At 27.2% G+C, this 27,823-nt stretch overlaps 3 protein-coding genes across 5 annotated transcripts; 2 read left to right on the forward strand and 1 right to left on the reverse strand.

Annotated features, from left to right (window-relative positions):
* Positions 1–2,998: 2,998 nt before the first annotated feature.
* On the forward strand, positions 2,999–9,898 carry Pgant7 (N-acetylgalactosaminyltransferase 7). The gene is made up of 12 exons (XM_089219256.1): positions 2,999–3,188; positions 3,374–3,564; positions 3,643–3,851; positions 3,915–4,081; positions 4,151–4,358; positions 4,422–4,598; positions 4,683–4,800; positions 4,965–5,090; positions 5,163–5,384; positions 5,456–5,554; positions 7,942–8,067; positions 9,479–9,898. Exons 2-12 carry the CDS (start codon positions 3,397–3,399, stop codon positions 9,623–9,625), a joined length of 1,767 nt encoding a protein of 588 aa, XP_089075382.1. The 5' UTR covers positions 2,999–3,188; positions 3,374–3,396; the 3' UTR covers positions 9,626–9,898.
* Positions 9,899–11,737: 1,839 nt separating this feature from the next.
* On the forward strand, positions 11,738–20,771 carry LOC107163949 (protein MMS22-like). Of its 3 annotated transcripts, XM_015511597.2 has the most exons (21): positions 11,740–12,008; positions 12,139–12,346; positions 12,409–12,558; positions 12,634–12,784; positions 14,376–14,534; positions 14,610–14,723; positions 14,790–14,909; positions 15,853–16,070; positions 16,154–16,260; positions 16,528–16,700; positions 16,770–17,028; positions 17,091–17,219; positions 17,955–18,156; positions 18,230–18,314; positions 18,428–18,616; positions 18,862–19,032; positions 19,091–19,238; positions 19,332–19,555; positions 19,612–19,811; positions 19,874–20,065; positions 20,676–20,771. In XM_015511597.2, exons 1-21 carry the CDS (start codon positions 11,969–11,971, stop codon positions 20,716–20,718), a joined length of 3,282 nt encoding a protein of 1,093 aa, XP_015367083.2. In that variant the 5' UTR covers positions 11,740–11,968; the 3' UTR covers positions 20,719–20,771. The 3 variants fall into 3 exon arrangements, with proteins under 3 accessions (XP_089075380.1, XP_089075381.1, XP_015367083.2); XM_089219254.1 differs by lacking the exon at positions 20,676–20,771 and having other exon boundaries at positions 11,738–12,008; positions 19,860–20,043; XM_089219255.1 differs by lacking the exon at positions 20,676–20,771 and having other exon boundaries at positions 11,738–12,008; positions 19,612–19,738; positions 19,874–20,013.
* eEF1gamma (elongation factor 1-gamma) lies at positions 20,705–26,490 on the reverse strand. Its single transcript, XM_015511598.2, has 9 exons — positions 26,316–26,490; positions 26,093–26,242; positions 25,866–25,929; positions 25,283–25,425; positions 25,045–25,208; positions 24,495–24,788; positions 24,261–24,430; positions 20,997–21,121; positions 20,705–20,938 (listed from the first exon to the last, which is right to left on the reverse strand). Exons 1-9 carry the CDS (start codon positions 26,325–26,327, stop codon positions 20,783–20,785), a joined length of 1,278 nt encoding a protein of 425 aa, XP_015367084.2. The 5' UTR covers positions 26,328–26,490; the 3' UTR covers positions 20,705–20,782.
* Between the last annotated feature and the right edge of the window lie 1,333 nt (positions 26,491–27,823).

Genomic DNA, 27,823 nt, shown 5'->3' on the forward strand with positions numbered 1-27,823 from the left:
CATTAGTATATAATATACCTACTTATTATTTATTACTCATATCGTTCATATTATGACAGCTTTTGATGAGTTTTCTGTAATTATAATTAATTGTTAATTACCAACTAAAATACATCTATAGTTATAGATACATTTATAAAATGTAATTGCTAGTTTTAGTCACCACACATTTTATAATATAAAATATTATACCTACTATGATTTGTATAACATTTTAGTAATATTAGGTACTATAATCATCGTCAATTTATCTATACGACTATACCTAACGAACAACACGAATTAATGAATTACCCATTTCCAGCTATGTGTTAGATAAACATAAGACAATTCTATAGAACACGAAATAGTAAGTAATATACAACTTTGAATGGTTCCGATAAACTTAATCAGTAAATGGCATATTCATATAAAATAACTTTATCAATGATAATAAACATAAATAACGATTTACTATTTATATATAGATAATATACTTAATTTAATTAAATGTTTATTCCTTACAGTAAAAATGAACTATTTTCAATATTCAACTAAAGATACTGAAAATCGACGAAGAACGAAACTCTACATTTTATGTGTTTTGGTCAAAAACTATTTGAATAATATTATGATATATCTAATTTTAATATTAAATATCTATGGTTAATTTTTTAGTAATTGATAATACTATTGAATAAAATATATTCAATATTTATTGAATGCCGATAAACATATTGAATTGGAGTTTATATTAAATATTTATGTAATATTTAAAAATATAAATTCAGTAATTTTTTACTTGTGTAACGTTGTTTTCACACTGATAACTACTAATACCAGTGAAATAGATTTAGATACAACAGGTCGTATTGTACGTTAATATTCGGTGGTGTTTAATAAGAAACTTTTCTTGTGTCTATCCACTCTATCCATAAAATGTACCTATACTAAATAAATAGTTCCAGTTTTCCTTCTATAAACAAAACTCATATTTATTAGCGCAAAAAAATATAAGCTCTTGCAATAAATTCTCACAAAAGCACCCAGTTAATATTGAGCATTAGAACAATAATAGAACAATAATTAGTAAAGATCATTGAATTTACTTTTTGTTGGAAGAAAGGTCTGTGTCATTCACAGACTCTGTTAATTAAGAGATTATTCTGATTATGAAATTTAGTCAAAAAGGTGAAATACAAAAGCCTAAGCTCATTATCTGGGTACAATATACTTTTACAGTTTTACATCACATTTTGTTTCTCATTATTACATATTATGTTTAAACTAACAAAAAAAAAAGTCAAATTATTGAAATCTCATTATTTTAATTAAATTAAGTTGATATAGTTGTAAAAAACGTAATTTTAAATTTAAAAAGGTATATATTTTTTAGAAATATTTTATGAGAATTTTTAAATAAATACTAGTTAAATCTATTTTTATTTTAATGTTATTTCTTTTTGGATTAATGAGTCTTAATTTAATAAATTTTACCATTTTAAAAAATCATAAATATATTGATTAAAACAAAAGTTATTTAATTTTTCAGGTATTTCTGTACACTTTTTTTATTATATTATTAGGTATTAAAATAGTTTGCTTCAATCACATTGTCATGAAAGACATTGTTTTTGCCTTGAGGTTAAGCAAATTAATAGTTCATAGTTCTTTGTAAAGAAATTCAGGATGATTTTATTTTATAACTAATACACTTCCATAAAATGTCATGGTCACGCGGCGTTCTAGATAGGCTAATCTGGTACACCGCTGTCTTAGAATAATTTTTCCCGATAGATATACCAATTTTAAATATAGGATATTAAATTCCCGACCGTGTGATAAATATATTGATTTTACAGTGATTGTGACATTTCTTATACCAAATATATCTTCAAATAGTGAGGGTTATGTTAGGTCTAGGCTTCTAGTGGGATATATAGTTGGTATTTAAGAAATTCACAGTGTCTACTTTTAAAAATAATCGAAAAAAAAACAAAAAATAAAAATCGGGAAAACAGGAACATTTATGCAACACCAGTTTTTGATAAAATCAATTTTGTTTATTTGTTGTATAAATTATAAATACCTAATTAAAAAATGAGGCATACATTTAGGGCATAAAATCTAGTTTAGCGCTCACTCGAATTTTTCAGTTTTTTTTTCGGAAACTTATGTATTTCAACGAATTTAGAACGATGGTGAAAAAATAATTTAGTGGAAACAATAAGTTTTTATGTTATACTCTTTCGAAGCTCACAATTTTAAAACGATTATGGTGAAAAAATTAATTGGTGGAAACTATTATTTTAGTTGCTTTAGTTAGGTCAGTTATCTTTACAACCCTGCCAACATAAATAATGTAGTCGAGTCTGCATGGTCGGAGTCTGAGACTGAATCGAAATTGGAATCTGGGGCTGAGGCCGAAACGGCGATACTAGTTTTTTTTTTTTTTTTAAATAAAATAAATATTTAATTTATTAATATTATATTACCTACATTTCTTTTCGTTTAATAACGAGTGAAATTGTTTTTATCTTGAGGCCTATTCCTAAAAACTATTGATTTCAAATAATTTATTTTCATGCCATCGTTTTCAAAATGTTGATTTACATAGTTTTCAAAAAAAAAAAAAATTGAAATGTTGTTAGGTAAAATAAAGCGTTTTGCACTTGTGGGCATGTGTAAAATACCAAAAATTGTGAACTTCGAAAGGGTATAACATAAAAACTTATAGTTTCCGCCAATTAATTTTGCACCATCGTTCTAAACTCGTTAAAATACTCAGGTTTCCGCAAAAGAAAAATTGAAAATTCGGTTGGGCGCTAAATTAGATTTGTTCCCAATTGGCACCACTTGTGGTATTTTTTGTTATGACCATAGATAATATAATACAAAAATATATGGTTACAACCACAAAGATATAAATTATTGTGGTTACGACGTGTATCTTTATTGTAAATTGATAGTGCTTTTCTTATCATCGATTGCGTTATCACGCAAACAAAAACCATAAAATTTAAAATTTAATACGTCAACAATAAACATACCTAAACATGTACAAATTCTCCTATATTATTTGGTATAATGTCATCTTCCCATTATTGCGTACGTTAATACGATTGCATTCGATTATATAACACCGGGACTTAACTACTTAAACTACTTAATTATATTTTTACACCGTTTGTATATTTGATATTGCTAATGTAAGTAAATAAATACCAACAACGTCTTATTTATATTTAATGTGATACCTAATTATTCTATAAAATATATAACACAATTATACTCAGATTAGAATTACCATTACATATTTACATGTCACACAGTGGATGCTTAAAATTTAAATGCATATAATATCAAATACAATTAATCGTATTTTTAATCTTAGGTATTCATTTCCTATCATCAAAAATGTCTTTAAGATTTAGAATTATTCAGCTAAAGCGCAACAAATTCGCCAAAATTAGTATTGGTACTTTTATTATCTTACTATTATTATTGGCTTTATATAAACGTTCAGAAAATATACAAAACTCACATGAATCAACGTTTCCCAAACATTCTAGATTTTCAAATCAGGTATCTAAGTATTTATATTTATTTTATGAATTTTATGTTTGTTTATGAAATGTTTACTAAGCATTTCATCTTTTCTAGGTACCAATTTACCGTGATCAAATCCTTGGTAATTTTGAGTATTCTACTTCAACTAATAGACCGGGTCCTGGAGAAAAAGGTAAAGCTCATCATGTTCCGAGTGACAGAGAAAATGAAGCTTTACAGTCTCTATCCGAATATGGCATGAATATGGCTTGCTCAGACGATATCTCTCTAAATAGATCAATTCCAGATCATCGCGAAGAGGAGTAATACTACATTATATACAATTTATATATTGACATTTTTACTTAATTAGTTAAATTCCACAGGTGTAAATATTGGACTTATCCAGAAAAATTACCACGTACTAGTGTAATAATAGTATTTCATAATGAAGGTTGGTCTTCTTTATTGAGAACTGTACATAGTATTCTCAATAGAACTCCACCTCAATTTTTGGAAGAAATTCTTTTGGTTGACGACTTTAGTAATAAAGGTAATTTTTAGTACCTATTGAGAAAAATTACTAAAAGCTGTTTCATTTTTAAATTTAATATATTTTCAGAAAATTTAAAAAAGAAACTAGAATATTATATTGAAAAGTTTAATGGCAAAGTAAGACTAATTAGAAATTCTGAACGTGAAGGACTGATTAGAACTCGATCAAAGGGTGCTTCAAATGCTAGGGGGGAAGTAATTTTATTCTTAGATGCTCATTGCGAAGTTGGATACAATTGGTTACCACCATTAATTGCACCAATTGCCCGAGATAGGTAGAAATTATTCTTAAGCTTTTATTTACACATGAGATTTAATATTACTTTTTATTTTACCAGAAAAATTATGACAGTACCTGTGATTGATGGAATTGATCATAATACTTGGGAGTATCGTCCAGTTTACGAAAAAGATCATTTATTCCGTGGTATATTTGAATGGGGTATGCTCTATAAAGAAATTGAAATACCTGCTCAAGAAGAACGAAAACGAATTTACAAAAGTGAACCTTATAAGTAATAAATATTCATTTTTAATTTCTATGTGCATAAATACATTTAATTTCAAAATAATAATACATACACTTTAATTATTTCAAGGTCCCCAACTCACGCAGGTGGTCTTTTTGCCATAGATAGAAATTATTTTCTAGAACTCGGAGCATATGATCCAGGGTTACTTGTTTGGGGAGGAGAAAATTTTGAATTGTCATTCAAAGTAAAATTTATATTATATTTAATGCATATTAACACAATTTTAAATTTAGCTATATTCAGTAGAAATATCGCACATTTTTGAATCTAAAGTTTACAGTTAAAGTATAATTGCCTATATTTATTGAATTATTTTAAAGTTAATAGGATTTATATATTTAATATTAGGTTTGGCAGTGTGGTGGTAGTATTGAATGGGTCCCTTGTTCCAGAGTTGGACATGTTTACCGTGGATTTATGCCATATAATTTTGGTGAACTTGGCAAAAAGGTTAAAGGACCTTTGATTACTTATGTGCGTATTAAATATTTTTGATCATTTACATTTTAAAATATTATTCTTACAATACTATATTTAATATTTCAGAATTACAAACGTGTGATTGAGACATGGTTTGACAATAAACACAAAGAATTCTTTTATACTCGAGAACCGTTAGCACGCTACTTAGACATGGGTGATATATCCAAACAATTAGAATTGAAGGATAAACTACAATGCAAAGATTTCTCATGGTTCATGAAAAACGTTGCATATGATGTGTATACAAAGTTTCCTGAACTTCCTCCAAATCTATACTGGGGAGAAGTAAGTAATTTATTTGATTGTGTATAAAATATTTTAACTTGATAACTTAATAACACAAGTTTTATCTTTAGTTAAAAAATGTCGGCAAAATGACTTGTTTAGATACCAGAGGTCATCAACCACCATCATTAGTAGGTGTAGAGTTATGTCATGGACAAGGAAACAATCAGGTAAACAATTAATATAAACATTTATGATTATAATATATGTATACTTTATACTACCACCATAAGAAAAACTTAAATATTTTTACTATAATATATTAGTAAACATAACACTGCATTTAAGAGATTATAGATATATTATGATTTACAATTGTGTCCCGTGAGGATATACCAGTTAGCCGTAGAGGGAGACTTACCACTCAGATAAAATCCCGTTTTTTGCCGATTTATTTATAAAAAAAAATTCATGTGATTAATGAATATAAAATATTGAAAGGTCAACATTTTTTAACCTTAAATTAATTGAATAAAAATGTATCCCTTGTCTATGTGAGTCTAACAAAAAAAAATAGATTTATGATATATTTATTATCTAAGGAAATATCACAATGAGTAAATCCTCGCGGGACACTCTGTATGTGTTGATTTTAAGGTGCTAAACTTTTAACAATGTTAGTTACATTTTTATATTTAGAATAAAATTTAAATTTAATTATTAAATAATGTGATATTATTTTTTATTGGTTGATTAGTACTTATGAGTAAAATGTATACATTTCCTATTAGGTATACACATAATACTATAAAATATAAGCAATATATCTGACTACACATTAAAAATTTTAATTTTTCACTTTCATAAAATATAATTACTAAAATAGTAAGGAACCAGTGACGTTATGTGTATGTTGTGGTAAATTACACAAAATAAATTAAAAGCTTTAAATAAAATAGATATTATTGAACAAAAATTCTAAAAGAATTGTATGTGTTGATTATCTTACAACTCTCATCGGTAGTCATTACATTAAAATTTTGTAGGATTTGTTGATATTAAGAAAAATCAAATTGTTAGATGTCCACATTTCTTACCACTTTTTGTACTAGTGAATTAGAGAATAGTTTCAATATTTTTTGTTGGTTGGTACTTATCCATTAAGTTTTAATTATTTCAAAATTGTATATTTCTGGTTTTTAGACCTTATACATAACATAATTCACAAATTGCGGTAAATGAGTTTGGTATACAAAGAATAATATTTAAAATATAAAACAATAATTATCATTACTGGCATTGCCTATATAAAAAAAATCAAAATTATTCATTCAAAAACAATATACATTATATATTTTAATGATTTATTTTTTCAAGTAAATCATACACAATTACAGTACCTAGTTCTAATTTAAATTAATACTTAATGGAATGTTCAACTATGTATCACATTTTTCCTTTTATCCAATTATATATACCGGACTTTTCGGTAGTCTACCATAATTCACGCATTTAAGTATAGTATTGTTTAAACTTACTGTAGTATCACAGATTATATAAATAATTATATATTATTATATTATATTGTTTTATATAATCTGTGGTAGTATTTCCATACTCGTTTAATTGGTCTTAAATTCTGTCATTAACAATCATTTACTGTCACTGTCACTTTGGCAAAAAATCCATAAAGTACATTTATTTAATTATTATACATTGAAACAGCAGATGTAGTACTGTAGGAAATTGAAATAATCAACGATATTTCACTGTGTAATTTAAAATTTAATAGTAGTTGTGATTATAATGAAAAAAAAAAGGATAAAAAGGTATTTTAAATTAACTTTTTGTATCTAAATTGTCCAGGACCTGTTACCTTTACATCCTTTACCAAACCCAAAACTAAAGCTATTTTAATTGTTTTAGAATAAAGTTATCAACGGGTTTTAAATAATATAATATATTATTATTCTTTAGTAAAATTGTTGTCATCTCAACAATTTTTAAATAATTCATATTATTGTCTATTAAAAAGTATGTATAAAAAAAAAACATTATACAATATTTTAAATAATATTTGAGTTTCATTTAACCTTATACAGAGAAAACCACGTTGAAGAAAAACAAATTATTTATTATACAGACTTGTAGTTGTGACAATTTTTTTAAATAGTTTTTGGTAGATAATAATAATTATTATTTGTAATTTGTATTATTACTGTAATAGTGTATTATTTAATATGGATTTTTACAAACTTTTGGGATGACTTAACCAACATTTTGGCAAACAATAATTATAAATTATAATAATAATATAATATATTATTTAAAAAAATAACCAACTTAATATTACAACAACTAAAATTGTCAAAATGGGAAAGGTTGATTTTGGGTAAAACAATCTGCGCCTCTTAATTTATTCAAACTCTTACATATTAACCTATCTTTTGATTATTATTTATCTTAGGAAATTTGATTCATTTAAAACCCCTCTGATTTTTGTAGGATAAATAAATAAATATTTTTTTTGTACCTTATTAAAATATCAAATATGAAAAATATTTATTTTTTTTAAATTGTGCACTAATACATTTTTTTTTTTTTAATTTGGTTATAGCTTTTTAGATTGAATACAAAAGGACAGCTTGGTGTTGGTGAACGTTGTATTTTTGCTGATCGGCAAAATGTAAAATTAGTTGTATGTCCATTAGGAACTGTTGATGGGCCATGGCAATATGAATCTGTAAGTATGATGTATAAATAAAATGTACATATATATATAATAATATATTTATTTAGTCCCCTCCCTATATAGGTACTTATTTTTTTTATTGTATTTTACAACCTTATATTTAAGTAGTTCTTATTTTATTTATTTATTTTATTTACAATCTATACAGACAAGATATAATGATTAAGTGTGGTGACATAAAATACCATTAACTATAGAATAGGAAGGCTCCCAGCAGTCTTACTTGACTAGTAATAAATTTAAGTGGTTAAAAAAAAAATATTTCATTCCAAAAAAACTTAAATAAGTTCATTTTTCAAAGGTTTTTTTTTATCAGCAATTGAGATCTCCAAACTACTATTTTGTCATGAATTAAAAATAGTAATAAAATAAAACATATATTTTAATATTTATAATCATTTGTGATGTGTTGCGTGCTTTAACATGATCTGATAATAATTATAATCACATTTATTTCTCGTAATAATCTAAGATAAATATATTAATTTTTGTAATATTTATATTGTAGGCCTATACTTCTATTATTCTATTACAAATATCCAATATTCATAATTTGACTACATATCAAAATACTCATAATTTAATTAAAATTGAGCAAATCAGTTAGAATGACATAGGTACCCAACAGAGTACCCTTAACACTTACTAAACAACACAGGATTGGTTCTGTTTGCTATGTTAGTTGTGGGTCAGAAAGATAAAACAAATGGAGAGCTGATGCCTGATATCTACTTAAAATAGAAAAATCAACCTACTCTACCCACTTTTCTGATCTAAGATATCATTTAGTAATAAACTGTTATCAGACTAGTGTAGTTCTGTGGTGTTTAGATATAGGGCCGCTCTGCCAAATATTTTCACTTAAGAATTATTCAGGCCTTCCAATCAGTTTGTCTTTGTTCCTTGGTTTATTCAAAATAATAATTTTCTCAATTCCACCAAAAGGACTAAATGATATTATTTTATTTTTTCACCCAAGCTAACCCATTGTTAAAGCTCACTTATTAGTTGACTATGTTCCTCCACAAACCCTAATAACTCAAAAAATCTTTAGTTATGTTTGAAAAAAACCTGCCTTAGAAATTTACTAATTTAATCTATCAGGTGACACTTATCAATTCAACTATTCCAGTTACTAAAAACTTAATTAAAATTACCTTATTGTTCCTACTCATTATTCATAGATTGTAATTATTTATACTTAACATTAATACATGTACATAGAGATTTTATTTAATACAATTTACAATTGTGAATAAAATATGATTATTTTTATTTTAAATTTATAATGCGACATTGCAGTCAGAAAGACAATGATGCGACCAACTATAATACACTCCAAAGCAATATTAATATAAGATTAAATAAAATATAATTAATACTTGTATTCACTTATTTTTAGACTAACAAGTTGTTACAACATACAATTACAAGAAAGTGTCTTAGTGTTCATCCATCATCTGATCAAGTAATATTAACACCGTGTGATTCAAATAATGCTAATCAACAGTGGATATTTAAACAAATTGTGCCAAGTTGGACAAGTTAAATGAACAAAGCAATATTTTGTAACTGTTTTTTTTTTATTTTTTTTAAATTTTTGATACTGAATGAAATAAGATTTATTTCTTGTTATTATATAAATTAAGAGTATATTTTTCATTAAACAAGAGGACCTAACCTAAAATAAGTATTGATCTGTGTATTACATTACAATGAAATTATTGTTTGGTATTATCAGTAAGTACCTAATATATTTTATACATTAGGTATAATATACTTATATTTGTTTATTTTTTAATAAATAATTATATACATGATATGTAATTTTTATATTTTATACCAAATCACGTGATTTTTTGAGGATTAATTAACTAAATGGAATTAAAAAAAAAAATTCATCATTAACATAAATGTACTTACAATAGTTTGAAATTATTTAAGCACACTGTTGTATTTAACAATAAAAATAGTTCATGATTCTGATAGTTTTTTTTCCTGAAAATTTTGATTGTCAGATAATACATTTTGGTTCACAATTTTATTTTTATGAGTTATAGGCAGGTTGATAATTAGGCATTCTTTATTCAATGAAACATGAAATATGATTGCTGCTAACTGATTTGCTGAACTACTGATATTATAGTTTGTAAAGCACTAAAGCTCTTAAATTTTTTTATAAACAATTTATTAATAAACATAAAAATTCAAAACATGTTTTTATTTAATCGTATACTAGAATACATACCTACCCAACATTATTATTACAAACATTTTTTTTTTAATTTTTGATGGTTAATGGACCAGATAATAGATCTCAACTGAATACTGAATAGATCAAATACATTTATCAAAATTTAGAATCAATAATAATAATAATAATTTAAAATATGAAATGGAATAAAAAAATTTTAATTTTAAATGAATTAAACGTTACTTAATAAATAAATAATCTCTTCTTTAGTTGTAGGTACAACTTTGGAACCCAACTTATTGGTTTTATCTTAGAAGTATATGATCTAAGGGTTCTGGGTTTTATACATAACGTAGATAATTCAGTAGTCACTTAGTGTCTTGAAGTCGAAAAATAAGACATAATTTGATGGTCTTAAATATTTTTATGAAGTAAAATTTAACTGTAGGTTTTAGGTGGTTTATTCAATAATATAAGAAACAAGTTAAATAGGTAAATTTTAATGATTTTTCCAACACTTAGAGCACAAAAATATTAATATTAATAAATTCTAAAAAAAATTTAATTCTAAAACACAATATTTCCAAAAATCAAGCGATTACAAGTTTTTTGACCATAACTTACAAATCAAGATTGGCGATTTTTTCAACTATCATAAAAAATACAAATTTAAAAATAAAATTCCAAATGTTGGCTTGGGAGTTAAACTGCGTTTATTCCAATCTTAAACTGGTACTTTGATATTTAAATCATAATATTTTTATTTACCAACTTACTACTTGGCAGTAAGATACTCAGATCTATAAGCTGTAATAAAGATTATTTAATTAATCATATTAATTACAATAATTGTTCATTTTATTATGTACCATTACCATGTCCATTTTTTCAGACGTTCAGAGTATATTAACTAAACTTGGATTCCTATTATGTTAATTCATAAGGGTTGATTATAATTATAAATTAATATTAAAATACAAGTTTAATCATAATTATTACTAATTAAATTTGAGTAATTCATTCATCTCTGTATTTCAATTCGTAGTTCGTAGTCTAGGTCATGGCTAAATACATGGCTAAATATTTAGCCATGGTCTAGGTACAGTCGGTACCAGATTACTGTAATACTATTACTACACTACGTCTCAGTGGCGTAGACAAGGGGGGGGAAGTCCGGAAGTACGTCTTAGTGACACGGATTTAGATATCTATTACCGTGCTTTGTGTTTTGTATTCGTATCATCGTACTTTAAACCAACAGGCGGCAGCGGCTCTATAAAACCACAGAACAATAGTTAAATATAATATTATGTATGTATATATATAATAAATGTGGTTACAAACATAAAAAAGCGATAAGTACCAAGTGGTCATGTCATGAACTAACATTTTCCCGCCAGAATGTTCATACGAACGTGACATTTGAAAGGAACTGATAACATTATAGTATACAAATTACTGTAATTAGTACATCTCAATTTACAATATTAAATAATATATTCTATATGACTATACCTTTCTGATTCTTACTGTTTTTTCTAATTTCCAACTAAGTGCATTGGTAACATTCGGCAGAGACTGGAGAGTATCAACTCTCGGCAGGACGACCGTAGAGGTTCTGAGGGTGACATTTAGGTTTCTACCCAAGTGCTTTACTAATTTCGTCGTTTAACATAATTTCACTCTTTTGTGGATATCATGCATTTGTTCTCAGCAGGACGTGATGTAGAAAATGAAAGTAAGTATATCAGAAAAATATTTATCTAATATATCTATAATCTATATAGGTTTTTGATCAGTGCTTAAAATAATATTATTTTGTGTACAACATATATATTTATTTAATATTTGAATGTATTAATATTTAGATCAGACCACAATATCATTTAATTGTTTTAACTGCAAAGGACGACCAAATATTTCTAATGAACAATTTGTTAGAAGTGAACAGAACTTCAATAATTCAATTATAAATAATGATGAAAATCAATCAGACCGTTTGATATTGTTTGGCAATTCGTTTCATAAGGGTAATAGTTTTGTGTACGATATTCCTATACTATTCAGAATGGCAAAGTACGTATGTAATTAATGTAATATTACTACAAATTAATAATTAATATTACTTTCATGTTCAGAAAACATTTGTTAAGCATAAGTTCTGTTGTACGAGATCAATATAAGACAATCAGGTCTCACGAACAAAGTAATTGCAAAACAATTAATTTTTATAGTATTAGACAGCAAATTTCTGAGTTTCTTATATTTTTAAGAGACTGTCTTCAAAGGTAATTTATTTATTTTCTATACCTATATGAATAGAATTGTTGGATCCTATTGTATCTGTTATTTTATACTTCCAGAATGAAGGCGTGCGAAAGTTATAATTGGTTGATTGAATGTCATGGGAAAAAAATTGAATCTGAATTAAATCATTTATATTCTACACTTGGACAGTTTCATAATTTATCTGAAACTATTATACAACATGCACTATCTTCATCTGATTGCAAAGTAAAATATTTTCACTATACAGGATGGGGCAGTGAAATAAACAATTATCTTTTATAGTTAGATATGAAAATCTAAAGTAGGTTCTTGGTAAAAAAAAACAATTATTCCATACAAATAACAATACCAAATTTATTCATTATTATATGGTAGCAATCATTTTTTTTAAACATACTTGCTATTAATTATTATAATATATTTTTTCAAACTACTGTGTAGTATCTACACCAATAAAAAATAAGTAAATGGTATTTAAATATTCTGGGCAACATAATGTACTAATATTTGTCAATTACTTTATATTATATGCATAGAAAACAGAAGGTTTGCAAGCATTTACAATCAATATTTATGTATAATGTTTAAGAAAATTAATTTAAGAATGACAATATTTTTAATATAAATGGTAGGGTTTTGATTTTTGATTAGTATCCATCATTAACTGTCTCAATGCATTTAATTTTGTTCTTTGAAGTTATTAATGAATATATGTTATTTAACTATTTTGATAAATTTACAATTGTATATAATTATACAGGGTGATTTTTTAAGCATGCTCGCCCCATTTTTATGCTTAAATTATGCATATATTCAAATTTTGATTTTTGGAATATTTAAGTGTAGTTAAAGGCGATATTTTTGAGTACTTAGATTTTTCACAACTTTTAAGGAGTATCCTGTAGCGATACCAACTTTGGTTTTTCAAATGACAACCTATATGTTTTAAAGCAAAATGTGATTCAGATAATTTTTCTGAAAATTTTGACATATTGCAATCAAAATTCGAACGAAAGCTTCCAGAGTTATTCTACTTGAAATACTAAGGAATAAGGATAAAAGTCTAATACTTAAATGCCTACGTTGTAAATGGATACGATAATTATAATTCGGTATACAATATAAAAATAAAATATTTGTTAATAATCACTTCTTATTACTAAATGGCCAAATATTGCATCTGACAATTTTCAAAAGAAAAGAAAATATGAATAAAATAATATCCTTTTTATTTTATCCATGTTACCTATACCTTATAGGCAACGTTAATATTTGTATAGCATAGGTATACCTACTTATAATAAAATACCGAACAATAGTGTACAATAGCACAAATGCGAAATATGTACGTGTATCCATTTACAACGTAGGCATTTAAGTATTAGACTTTTATCCTTATTCCTTAGTATTTCAAGTAGAATAACTCTGGAAGTTTTCGTTCGAATTTTGATTGCAATATGTCAAAATTTTCAGAAAAATTATCTGAATCACATTTTGCTTTAAAACATATAGGTTGTCATTTGAAAAACCAAAGTTGGTATCGCTACAGGATACTCCTTAAAAGTTGTGGAAAATCTAAGTACTTAAAAATATCGCCTTTAACTACACTTAAATATTCCAAAAATCGAAATTTGAATATATGCATAATTTAAGCATAAAAATGGGGCGAGCATGCTTAAAAAATCACCCTGTATATGTAAATTTATAACTGAACCATCATGTTCAAAAATTTCAAATTGTATTCAATAGCATTGGATAAAAATAGCATAATTAATAATATATATTAAAACATACATTTTTCTTCTTATTTTTACAGAATAACATTTATTATCATTTATATCATTGTCATTTGGATGTAAGATGGTTTCAATTATCTTTGCTCTCAGAATTACCTAAAAGTAAAGACACTTTTAAACATTCTTTACATAATGCATTAAATGATTTAGTACAGTTAGCAAGAAATAGATTCAAAAAAGTAAACTGATCTTATTTTATATAATTCTACTTATGATCAATATTGTAATTTTATCCTTATTATATTTTGCCATAGCTACAACTCAAAGATCTCCAATTCAAAGATGCATTACTTTGTAATTGTACCTATGACTTTTTGGTACTCATACAGCATTTAATTAATAAACAACAAGTATTATACAATTCTGATGTAAGTGTATTTCATCATCAATTATTTTGTATAGAAGTAATATAATTTCCATTTATTTGTTATTAGAACTTCTGGCAGTATTTCAACACAGCATTAACAAATGTCAATTATGTTGATTGTGATGAACTTATTTTTCGATTATGGCTTTTAAATAGTTTACTACGATCTGACAAATCAACATCAATAGTAAGTTTCACTAATATTGCTTATAAATACTCAAAGGTAAATAATTAATAATGATATTAGTTTATTTGATTGTTATCGCCAGTTATAAACTTTAGTAAATAGAATTAAAGTTCTACTTTTCATTTATGATAATAAACCCAATTAATTTAGAATATTAATAAAGCTATAAGGAAATCAGTTTTTCAAATATATTTTTCTTAGAAAATATGAGAAAGTTATTTGTACACTTATGTATCTTCATTAATTTGTTATCAATTTTACTATTTACAATTTACAATTTTTATTCCTCGTCATTATAGTGCATACTTAATTATCTGTATCTTATCAGATGTAATATTGTTGAGCTATAACAACTTTGCTTTAAACTAATTATAACATTTTTTTGTTTTTAAATTATTGAAATACTTCTTAAGTGTTCATGTAATTCTTTTGTCATTTTTAAAGTGAACATATATGGGATTCTTTTATCACAAATACAATTATTAGACTTGATGATAAATATGATGAACCATTTTTAATTATATTAGACAGTTAGATATTAGCAGTAAGTTGATATAGCAGGTATAGTTATATATATATATAAAAAGATAAAGTAAGAAGAATTACAATTAGTTGTTTGGAAGATGAAATTTTTTTGATGTTCAACAGTTGTTTTTTTCTGCATTAGCAGTCATTAAAACAATAGATTAAATAAAAAAATAAAAGAATTAAATAAATTAAGAACGGCACTCAAAGAAAATGTGAAGAATGTGGCAAGAAATGTTGTATCAATAAATTAGAATTTAAATTGTCCAATGTTTTGTTTTTAGGTACTTTAATTATTTTATTTTTTGTTTAAAATATTGTGTAAATTTATTCACCTAACACAGCATATTTTGATTATTTTATTAAAGTTAGATTTAATAAATATAGAATTCATTATTTTTATTTTTATTTTAACTAGGACTTGAAAGATAGTGGTTTGGTATCCATTCTTAAAGAATTTCTTAATAATGAGCCTAATGAAGTTCAATTAAAATTATCAGTTTATTTATTGGAAAATATTGTAATATTGTCATTAAATACTGAACCAGTAATTGTGTTGTGGGAATATTTTCATAAAAGACTGAACTCGACATTTTATTCATCAGACATGAAGATACAGAATATTGCTTGTATCAGGTAATACAAAAATGTATTATAATATATAGGTATGTGTATTAAATAAATTAGTACTTATTGTCATGTAATATCTGATATTTTAGTAAAAATGGTTCTGAACTTCTTATTCAGACAAACAATCTCTTTTCTGCTCAACAAACTGAATTATTATCGAATTACAATAGTTTTCAATTATTTCAAAGACTACTTGGTATGTAACTTCCCTATTTTACTGTTTATGTTGTGTAACTTATACTATTTATTTATATTTTTAAATAATTTACTTTATATAGATTTAATTTAGATTAAACATCAAGAAGCAATATGTTTTTATTGATGTTGTGAAAATATTGTTATTTATTAATGTAAAAATGTCATATTCATAGATTTTATACCAATATTTTATAATGGAAATCAAAGTTTATGCATCAAATTCTGGAATTGATTGTTAATTAAATAATTGAATGTATTTTGTTAGGTCTCCATTTACAAAACATTAAATACAATTCAAAAGATTGGAATCAAATAAAAGGTAGAATATTTTCAAAATTCTCACCAAGTAAACTCATGTCGTTTAATGATGTTGGATTTTATAATTTTACAACATTGTTCTTGACATTGTCAATTATGTCAGATGATACATCACAAATAGTAAGAAAATAATAAAAAATTATTAATTTATATTTTTAATTATATATTATATTTTTAAAAATATTTTAGGCACTTAAATATCAACATCTTGTAAAATTAATTTCTGAACAAAAATTAGACCCTAATACTAGATCGACATATTGGAAAGGTACCGTTGCATTTTTAATATTGCATTCACAGCAAAACACTTCAATGAATGCATATGGAATAGCACTCTCAGATACATTAAATACCACATCTCAAGAATACATAACCCTTTACTTAGATGGTCTTAAAGAAGTGTTTGTACTTAGTGAATGTTTAACTTATGGGCAACATACTCTTATTGGTAATTTTAAAATATATTATTTTTCAATTTTCAATTTCAATTAATATAAGTTGTTTTTGAAGGTCCTTGGTTTGAAAATTATCTTAGTACAATTAAACCATTGGATAGTAATGAAGTCTTACAAACAGTTTTAATCATACTGAAGAAGCTAAAAAAAGTAGGAAATGATCAATCCATGCCTTTCTCACATGGTAATGTTATATTATAGCTATTCTAATTATATAAAATAAAACTAAAATGTATTTTTATATTTTATTCTTAAGACATTACCTGTTAGTTTTTGTACTTTAAATATAATTATAATAAGTATGCTATAATATCTAAAAAATAAACGTATGGTGGGGGCTATCAAACCAACAATACAACACTATACTATAAATTTGTATGTTATTGTAATTATTAATAATCAACAATTTTTTAGGTATAATATATTCTTTTTATTGTGGACATCTAAAAATCTATCTACTGATAAAATCTATTGATAAATTCTGTATGAAATAAAACAATAAATATAGGTGAAACAACTGAAACAAAATAATTATAATGCATTATATTCAAATTATATAATATACTTTTTTTAATGTTCCAAATTTCAAATAAGTTCTTCTTATAAATCTAAATTATAAAAATGAAAAAGTACAATTTACAATTTACTTTATACATATTTTTTCACATATTTTATTAGTTTATGAACCCAACATATTTTGATTTTTAGATGACAATAATTCTTTATGCTTATTTCATAATTCGGAACATTAGAACCATTATTTAAAAAAACTTAAATATGATGACTTGCTTAGAGCTTATAATTATTTCAATTTTAAATATTGTGTTTTGTGTCTATAGACTCATAAAAAAAAAAAAATAACATTAAAAATCGATTACTTGATTTATTTATTTGTATTAAATCTTTTTTATTTTTACAGAAAATGAAATATTTATACTATATAATTCATTATACACTTACTTGTTGCCGTTCTTAAAAAAGTCGTGTTTAACAGTCGACTGTGGTACAATCGTAGCAGATATTGCTGCAAAATTTACAATTATTTCATCTATACCTGCATTTTCTGACACAAAAGTGATGTTATTCAATTTTTTTGTTATAAATCAAGGAATTAATATAAAGTGATTATTTTATAATTAAAAGTAATAATATTTATGTCTCTATTACAGTATAATTTTTTTGGTAAATTTTCAGATTGCTTAATCGATACTTATCAACCATAATTAAAGAAAATGTCATTGCTAATGTTCATGGATACAACAATTTAGCATTAATTAAAGTAAGTACAAACTTTTTGAATTAATTTTAGCTTATGTTATTTAATTATTATTAGAGTGTGGATATGAAAATAAATAAAAATAATAAAATGTATGAAATATTTATGTTATTTAGGCATGGTTACATAGTTCTATGTTGATCACGAACTGGACATTTAATGAAACAATGACAATTACTCAATTTGTATCAAATATTAGCGAGATTAAAGAATTATTTAAAAACTCTGGAAATGATTTGGAAACAAGTGTGGACCCTTTTATCACATTTTTAGATTTACTAAGCATTAAGTATCATCAGAATCAAGTAAATTAAAAATATATTTTATTTTATATTTGAAAAAATTTTAAATACACATTGTTTTTAATAAACTATTATTAGTTGAATTCCAAATATCTTTATTTTAAATTTACAATTATTGAAACCATATTTAAAATTTAAATATTAATGCAGTTATTTTATTAACAAATACCTAGTTTATATATAAATAGGTATGAAATAAAAATAATTGATAGCGATTCATAATTTATTACCTGTTTTATAATTTCTAGGATATAAAATTCCGCCAAAAGATGAGTGAAAAAGTATCTGACTATTTTTACAGTATCAAAATATGGGTGAATATTTTAATTAAACAACACAAACAAAATGATGAAATATATAGGTTATATATGGTCATTGGTTATGTGTTTGAAAAGATTTCGCCATTAATTTATATTAAAGTGAGAACAATTGCATTCTCATAAGTATTTGAAATGAAAAAAAAATTATTTTTTTTAGGGTAAACCAAATACTATCCTTCAAGAGTTATTGGACTCCATGCTCCTGGGTGTAACCTTGAGAAGTCCTAACTTCAAAACACATCCAAGTGTCATAACTGCCTTACTATCTAGTTTACATCGCTACTTTATAGGATTATTTCGCCTTAGTATGAAAGTTTCAATAGATTAGTTTCCAAAACATAATTTAAATATATTTATTTATGTTTTATTATTAATTAATTGTGTTTATTTATTTATAGATCCAAAAACAGATCCGTATATAGCCCGTTGTCTCCGTGAACTGATTTCTTTATATTTTCCAAAAATTTTGGTTGGAATTAAATCATCAGATGAGTTACCATTATTAAAATTTTTTGAAGAAAAACCAGACAACGAAATCCCTGAACGTGCCTTGTTATTAGAATTACTTGTATCAACATTTTTGAGCAAACGTCACCGAACACCAGACAGCAGTGTTGCACAAGTATATATAGGTATCCCAATTCAAAATACTACATTTTATTAATATTTTAATTACAGGTTTTAGAGTACATAAATGGTATTATAAAAATGAGTTATAACAATAAATTAGTAATTTTATCAATTATCCAACATACATTAATGCGGATTTGTTCAGTATCAATGTTTTGCGAAGAAACCAATATTTGTAAGCGAATCACAAATGAAATAATCAATACATTTATTAATTTAAGTGTCTCACATTCTAATGATGAAATCAAGTACACACCATAAATAATTTTTTGATTTTATCAATGTCTAAATATTAGCTATTTATGTTTAGAAATGAAGTCATATCATCATTGAATACTCTTTGTGAAGAACACTTAGCATTTTCTTCAAAATTAATTTTTGAATTTTTTGATCACATGATATCAATTTCATCAGATTTTGTCACTTGTTTCCTACCCAAACTTATAGCACAAATAGAAAAAGTTGAATGGAAAAGAGGCATTGGCTCAGATTATACTTTAAGGTAAAACACTTTTTATCTTAATATTTTATATGATAATATGTTTAATGTCCTTTAATATTAATAAATTACTGGACCTAAAACCCTTAATTTTAGTGTCATCACATTGCTGTTTCAGTTCTCTCGTTATGCACAGTAGACAAAACACATTAAGACATTTTTTTAGTAAAACATACCTTTACTATATTGTTTTGGGTAAAATAATAAAATACTCTATTCCAAAAGAGCATAATCATTCGCACATATGACTGAGGGCTACTCAGTGTGAAATTCTCACTTTGTAAATGACATCAATTCTCTCAAGTACCATGTACATTTTTTTTACCTAAGTCGTCTGCAGACTGCTTGTTATTACTGGTTGTTGGTGGGAGATGCACAACAAATGACAAATAATTGTGTTACCCAATACACAAAAATATTCTTTATAATTTATTAATATCCTATTAATTAATAAATAATTTTACCTAACAGTCATAAAAAGCACTTAATTTAATGTGTTTTATCAATGTTGTGCAGGGTCTGAGCAGATAAATATTGTGCTGACATGCTCTGTTTAGATTAATTTACATTTAACATCATAACCATTTAATTAGACTTATTTTGTTATTTTCAGGAAAGGATTAGAAAGAATTCAAACAAAACTTGGCAAAATATAAACATTTGTTTCTTTCTTTTTATATTATTAAATATGATCAATGTTAGATATAAAGCAACCAGTATTTATTTGAATATTTTCCCTTGGTTAAAGGGTCTGCCATCCTTGTCCTTGGCTGTCCATGCAAAATATTCGTTAACTAACTTCTTTGTTTCTTCACTGTTGGCATCCAATTTTTTCCATGTGTAAACATCATAATCAACTTTCCAATCATTACTCATCTAAAAAACAATTAATATTTTATGAAATGAGCAACAAAAAAAAAAATTGTATTCTTACTTCAAATGCAAGATCATGTCCTCTCCAAACCCAAACACCAGAGATGGTGCTGTCGCCTTCTGAACCAAAGAGACATACAGATGCGAAAGCTTGCTTTCTCATCTTATCTAATCGCTGGTACATTCCTATAAAAAAAATGTATTTTAAAGAATTTTATAATATAAAGAAATAATAGCACTCACATTTTTTTAATGTTTATAAAATTAAAATGTTAACTAATCAACTAATTAATATTAAGAGTAAAACATTCAGTAGTATAAGTTTCCAAACTAATCATTGTTCTACTTTCAATAAGATAAGAACTATAAAACTAAAAACGCATCTGATTCTAATATTTTAGTTTAGATATATCTAAGGCCCGAGTAAATTGGATAAATAATAACTAAATACCAACATTGATAATGTAAAAAAGCAAATATTTGGAAAATTAGATTTAAAGTACTCTTTTCAAATTATAATTATTAGTTAACCTAAGCCGATAAATACTAGAGAGATACTACAACACACGCCACGTGTTATCTCAGTCTTGTGTAATTGAACAACATACCAAAACTAACTAAGACCCGTTCTTACAATCTCCGGTTAAGTGTCGGTTAAGACTAACCGGTAGAATTCTATCGGTTAACTCATGATAAATTCTTACGGTTAGTGTTATCAGGCACTAACCGAGCATTGTAAGAATGGCCCTTACTCTCTCTGTATTTATAGTAGAATTATCATAATTTCACAACACATAGGGAAGTCGGAAGAAGATAATTTGTGTCAGATTTTTTTTATTGATAGCACTAATCAATAATTTTGATAGTTACATTAAAATTTCAAACTCTAATCATTAACTTTAATTGTAATTATGTTATATCCACGGTTTAAGATAGAATGGTTGAGCGACAATTCATACAATCCCACGGTACATTACGGCGGAAAAGTTTCTTATCAAATAAATGTTTTTACTCACTGGATACTAGCGCTTCCAGTGCCAACCTTAGATCATATACTATGGATGCAGCCACTCGGTATATGCTTGTGTCAAAATGACTGAAAATGCTAGAGCCTTGGTTATTACTGCGCATGCGTAAATGGGTAAGTGACTGATAATAGTATATGATATTACATAGACATATGTCCATGTGATATTATGATCATATTATTTTTTGTGATAATTTATTAACCAATCAGAATTACGCGCATGCGCACAAACAGTCTGGGCTCTGGATTATTCTGGCTTCAAGAATTAGCCCGATGGCTTCATCCATTGTATATGATCTAAAGTGCCAACATGGCCTATCACTAAATGTTGGCACCAAAAACAATAATCCCAGACGGCATTTTGCCATTTACTATTTAGCCATACCACAAAATAGAAAATAATATATAGAATTTTATTCTGTATGACTGTTAATATACTACAGTATATAGCAATAGTTATACACATCATAAACAGTGATAAAGGATGCAGCAACTGGTATTAGATTGGAAAGCTATTAAATGCCAATATAAAATTGACATTTGTTAAAAAAAATTGCATTGTAAAGTTCTACGTTTTCAATCATAAAATATTATGAAGTAGGTACTATATAATAATAATTAATTATTATAAAATAGTATTAATTATTTAATAAATTTAAAGAATATCAAGAGTATCGTGGTAATTTAGTAGATCCGTGATCGCGCCTCTGGACAGTGAGTTTTTCATGTTTTTGATAAGAAATTCTACCGCCGAAATATCAGACCTCAGACGCTTAACCATTCTATCTTAAACCGTGGTTATATCTAAATAATAAAAACGACATGACACAGATCAAGTTCTCTCATGTCATGGAATTTTGGTAATTCTATTATAATTACAGAGGGAGATATAGTTCCACACGACTCAGTATTTTCTTTAATACACATTTATAGGAGATAACGTGCTGGTTGTAGTATATTCTATTTGCAGAATCTAAATTTTGATTTGAACACTAATGCGAGTTATTACAAAACAAATTTAAATTTCGATTATTAAACATTGATTGATTCAAGTTCTAGAGTTGAATCAAAACTAGTGTAAAAAATGTAACAGAATACACTTTCTCCTCACAAAAATTATTAATATATCAATTGTACATTAAACTTAAATTTAATTGAATAATAATATTTAATAATTGTATCTTCAGCACACAAGAGCAGAAAGAAACATATGTTCTGTTCCTGCACTTGCCAATACGGAAATATTTGTATAAATTATATCTAGAATGAAATTGAGGAAACCAAGCTTTCAAATTATCAAATTCTAATTCAGAATGCATACACAAAACTTGTGGGTTAGAGTATAACTTTTATGTTTCATATGTAAGTCTGAGTCATCCACCGTCACGCACGTAATTACTATCAGTTTTATTATTTAATCATGTTCATACGATAATACGCAGACACGTCTGTCATGTCCCGCCAACTACACAGAAGTCAACCCAACAGATTTTGTCGTCTTCCTCTTCGTCAAATCATCAAAAGTCTAAAGAAAAGCAAGTCTTAGGCCACCAAAAAAACAACCCAGTGATGGAAAAGTTGAGGTTCTGAGCATGCCAGCACCGCCAATAGTCCTAAGTAATGTTACTAACTACTTGTTGAAAGCAGATTTTATATCTCTGGTAGGGACCGATGACTTTAAGGCTATCGCCAAGGGTTCCTCTCTAACTATCAAACCTTGTAATTTTGATGGTTACAATAAACTTGTCGATTACTGCAACAACTGGCTAGGATTTAGAATGCCATACGTGGGCACCCTGTCATATTCACCCTTTCAAAGTGTTTATCTACAATCTAAATCATATTATTCTTGTTGAAGATAAGAGAAGGCCCTCCAGGATTTGGGCTTCTCAATCATAAGTGTGCTAAACATCCGCCACTGAATTAGCAAACAGGCTCTACTACTATTCACCGTTGTCCTAGAAGCAATGGATTTTAACCGGAACATCTTCGAATCATCCTCCCTTCTTAACTTCAAAATAGTTGTCGAAAAACCACATCAATCTCATTACTCTTTTGAATGCAAATGTCAGCAATACGATCACAGTCGCATTATAGTGAATCTACGTTGTGTCAAATGTGGCAACAACCATAACACCAGGGACTGTGTCAAATATTTGTTTGATCATACCCAATTTCTATTGGCTTATGTTATTTTAATTTTTAATTGGTATAATGTAACCACTATCTGTAATTTTTGAACTCTAATAGTTACTAACTAATGGTTCTAAAAATAAAGTTTCATATATTGAATCTTACCAGAAATCAGATTGCAACTCATGAACACTTTCTGTAGTTCATTGTTGTATTTATATTCACCAAACCAAATTGAATAATTTTCTTTGTCAAAGTGGTCCCAGAAGTAAGCAATAGATTTGGATTCTTCCTCATTACTGTAAACTCTCTTGAACTCATCCATATTGAATGTTCTAATTTAAATGCACCAAGTTAACTTTAACTATTAACAATGTATATATGTATATTATACAATACCCTTTAGGTAAAGCATCAAAAGGATTACTGGACTTGGGCTCAGCAGCTAAAATGAGTTCAGCTGCATCTGGTTCTTCTTCTTGAACCACTTCTTTGGGTGCTGCTGCCTTTTTAGGTGCTTTTTCTTTCTTAGCTTGTGGTTTCTTATCTCCAGATCCACCATGGAGTTCAGAGTAGACCTTTTGGTTAAATTCAGGAGTCTTTTGACAGTACTCAAACTTTCCAATGACTTTAATAACTTTAGGCTGGTTAACAATGGTATCAAACCATCTGTTTACATTGGTGAATGGTTCCCTAAAAAATTTATACTTTGAAATGTCTGACCAAAACATAATAAAGATTACTTTAACAGTTAAATAGGAAGTATGATAAAATAAATTAAAAATCTAAATGTTGAATACATAGGCCCGTCTGATAAGCGATTACAAATTATCAGATCAATACTTTGTAATACATCAATATACCTCATTTTGTTACGAATTAAACAAATTTAAAATGAATAGCTCGCCTTTGATTGAGGTTATAAATAGTTATAAATATATATTCTTACATGAAAACTGGATTTATGACATGTTGATATAATTGTAGTAATGAGCAAGCAACAGTTATATCGGCCAATGTAATACGTTCACCAACTAAGTATGTTTTCGTTAGTAGATAATTATTTAAGTACTCCAAAATTCCTTTGACATCTTCAATAGCTTTATCAACAGACTAAAAATAAACTACAATTATATTTTTGAAAACTTTAAAATAATTAGGTAATAAATCATATAATTCAATATTACCGATTTATTGAATTGGGCAATGCTAAGTGAGGGATATACCCATGCATAGGAAGCTGGTAAAATTTCATTGTCTGCATAGCTAATAAATTGTTGTACGAGGGCTTTTTCGTATGGAGTAGACCCTTTGAGTTGCTCACTGGATACTAAATTATATATTAATTAAAAATATGTATTACAAACACTATTAAAATTCAAATATAATTAATAATCAAACACTAAACACTTGTATTTTCAACCCCAAAAATAACATAAAATTGAATATACACATTAATATTTTGAGTAACATACATTTTGATGATATTCTGTAATATTGTCACCTGTAGATCAAATTAGTCTCAACAATAAGAATGACACAAGTATCCAAGAAATTGGGTCAAGATTATAATTTAAGAGTATCAAAAATAAAATAAATGTAAAATTTCTTCTTCGAGATTAAAATGTATAAAACCGAGATAAAACTTAAGTGTAAAATATTCATTGAATCCTGTACAAGGTATCACTAGTTTCTACAAATTAAATAAATAAATCGATATATATATTTTGGAAAAATCCGAGTGTTTTGTTACACCGTACCCTTACTAACCAAAATAGGCGATGGCATTGCTCTCAGTCAGATATTCTTTCTTGTTGGACTCAAACGCCGGTACCTGGAAAACATATAGCATATTATATAATATATATCATAGACCACATAGATGCCGCCGAAGGGCTTTATGGTGGATGGGAGGGGGTGGTGTTGAGGTGGGCATATGTCGCCGAATTGCCGACTGACTGGCGTTTTTCGGCGTTTGTTTGAAATATTTCATTCACCTTTCCTTGGGGGAACTTCTTGAGGAAATCCTCTTGTTTGTTGGTGACGCCGAATTCAAACGCCGGGTCGACTTTGACATCGGTTCCGCTGTACTGGGCCGCTATAAGGGCCTTGTACGCCCGGAAGTTGTTCAAATACGTGTACAGGGTCTGAAAAACAACAGGATGACTGCGATGACAACGGGATGACCGGGATAAGCCCGGATACGGAACGTGCACTTACGCCTGACGCCATTTTTCTGCTTGCGATCGTACGTGGGTATGTGTATATATATGACGTGAGCGCTGCGTTCACGGCGAACGGTCGGTGATAAAAGAAGGAAACTATAGAAACGTAATTCGGTCGACGGTTACAGCGGCGAGACGATGACGATTCGTGTACTCGTGTGTTGTGTTGAAGATGGTCGGGGGGTGGGAATAAGTACTGTTGATGATGTGGTGGGGGCTGTAATCAGGCATTTAGGCGGCGTCGAACAAAAAATAAATGGTGTACCAGAGTAGTAACTAGCAAGGTTTAAGATAGAATGGTTAAGCGACGAGGTCTGATATTTTGGCGGTAGAGTTTCTTATCAAAAATTTGAAAAACTCACTGCCCCGTGGCGCGATCTCGGATCTACAAAATTACCACCATACTCTTGATATTCTTTAAATTCATTAAATAATAATAATAATTAATACTATATTATAATAATTAATTATTATTATATAGCAGTGGCGTGCAGATCTCTTTTTCCATGTGGGGCAAAGCTAATTTTTTTCACCCACCACCCACCTAAAACTAAAAGTTACAAATAATATATGTTTTATTAAGGGCCTCTCTACAGTTATATGAAAACACAATATTTATTAAATAAAAAAATAAAAATAAATCCACACCCACCCCACATTCAAGTGGAGCCCAGGCCCCATTTGTGTTTTGTCTGCACGCCACTGCCACTGTTATATAGGACCTACTTCATAATACTTTATGATTGAAAACGTAGAAGAACTTTACAATGTAATTTTTTTTAACAAATGTCAATTTTATATTGGCATTTAATAGCTTTCCAATCTAATACCAGCAGCTGCATCCTTTATCGCTGTTTATGTGAATGGCTATTGCTATATACTGTAGTATATTAACAGTCATACAGAATAAAATTCTATATAATATTATTTTCTATTTTGAAGTATGGCTAAATAGTAAATAGTAAAATGCTGTCTGGGATTATTGTTTTTGGTGCCAACATGGCCGCACTGGAAGCGCTAGTATCCAGTGAGTAAAAACATTTATTGGATAAGAAACTTTTCCGCCGTAATATACCGTGGGATTGTATGAATCGTCGCTCAACCATTCTATCTTAAACCGTGGTAACTAAGTAAGTAGTTGACAGTTGTGGACGACGTCGTGGTGTACAATGTGTAGTGCGGTAGTACTGGTGTAGTGGAGCAACTAGTAACTACTTGGTGACGGAGACGACGACGACGTGGCCTTTGGCAGTGCATCCGAGAGAGAAAATTTAAACAATTGAATTGTTGGGTATACGCAATTCGACCGTTCGTCAGGCACATACACACGGCCATGAACATATGTCATATATACACGGCCACACGGGGATGTTTTGGATGTTCAAGCATCCGCCGAAATATTTGGTTTTTGTATGGTTATGTACTTATTCTATTTTAATGTGAATGGTAATATTATTCTTTAATAGACAGGTATTATATTACATTGTGTCTGTGAAAAACCGG

This window comes from Diuraphis noxia, unplaced genomic scaffold, assembly GCF_037042655.1.
Source record: "Diuraphis noxia isolate RWA-SAM2 unplaced genomic scaffold, SU_Dnox_SAM2 contig0002, whole genome shotgun sequence".
Lineage (NCBI taxonomy): Eukaryota > Metazoa > Arthropoda > Insecta > Hemiptera > Aphididae > Diuraphis > Diuraphis noxia.

Bases quoted from the DNA above. Each gene is read 5' to 3' on its own strand.
- Pgant7 (XM_089219256.1), top strand. From the start codon at position 3,397: ATGTCTTTAAGATTTAGAATTATTCAGCTAAAGCGCAACAAATTCGCC. The intron at 5,385-5,455 runs GTAAGTAATTTA...TTTTATCTTTAG, and splicing joins CAAATCTATACTGGGGAGAA to TTAAAAAATGTCGGCAAAAT. The intron at 8,068-9,478 runs GTAAGTATGATG...ACTTATTTTTAG, and splicing joins GGCCATGGCAATATGAATCT to ACTAACAAGTTGTTACAACA.
- eEF1gamma (XM_015511598.2), bottom strand. The intron at 25,930-26,092 runs GTGAATGAAATA...TATGTTTTCCAG, and splicing joins AGAAGTTCCCCCAAGGAAAG to GTACCGGCGTTTGAGTCCAA. The intron at 25,426-25,865 runs GTTAGTAAGGGT...TATATAATTTAG, and splicing joins CAATGCCATCGCCTATTTTG to TATCCAGTGAGCAACTCAAA.
- LOC107163949 (XM_015511597.2), top strand. From the start codon at position 11,969: ATGCATTTGTTCTCAGCAGGACGTGATGTAGAAAATGAAA. The intron at 12,785-14,375 runs GTAAAATATTTT...TTATTTTTACAG, and splicing joins TATCTTCATCTGATTGCAAA to AATAACATTTATTATCATTT. The intron at 14,535-14,609 runs GTAAACTGATCT...ATTTTGCCATAG, and splicing joins CAAGAAATAGATTCAAAAAA to CTACAACTCAAAGATCTCCA.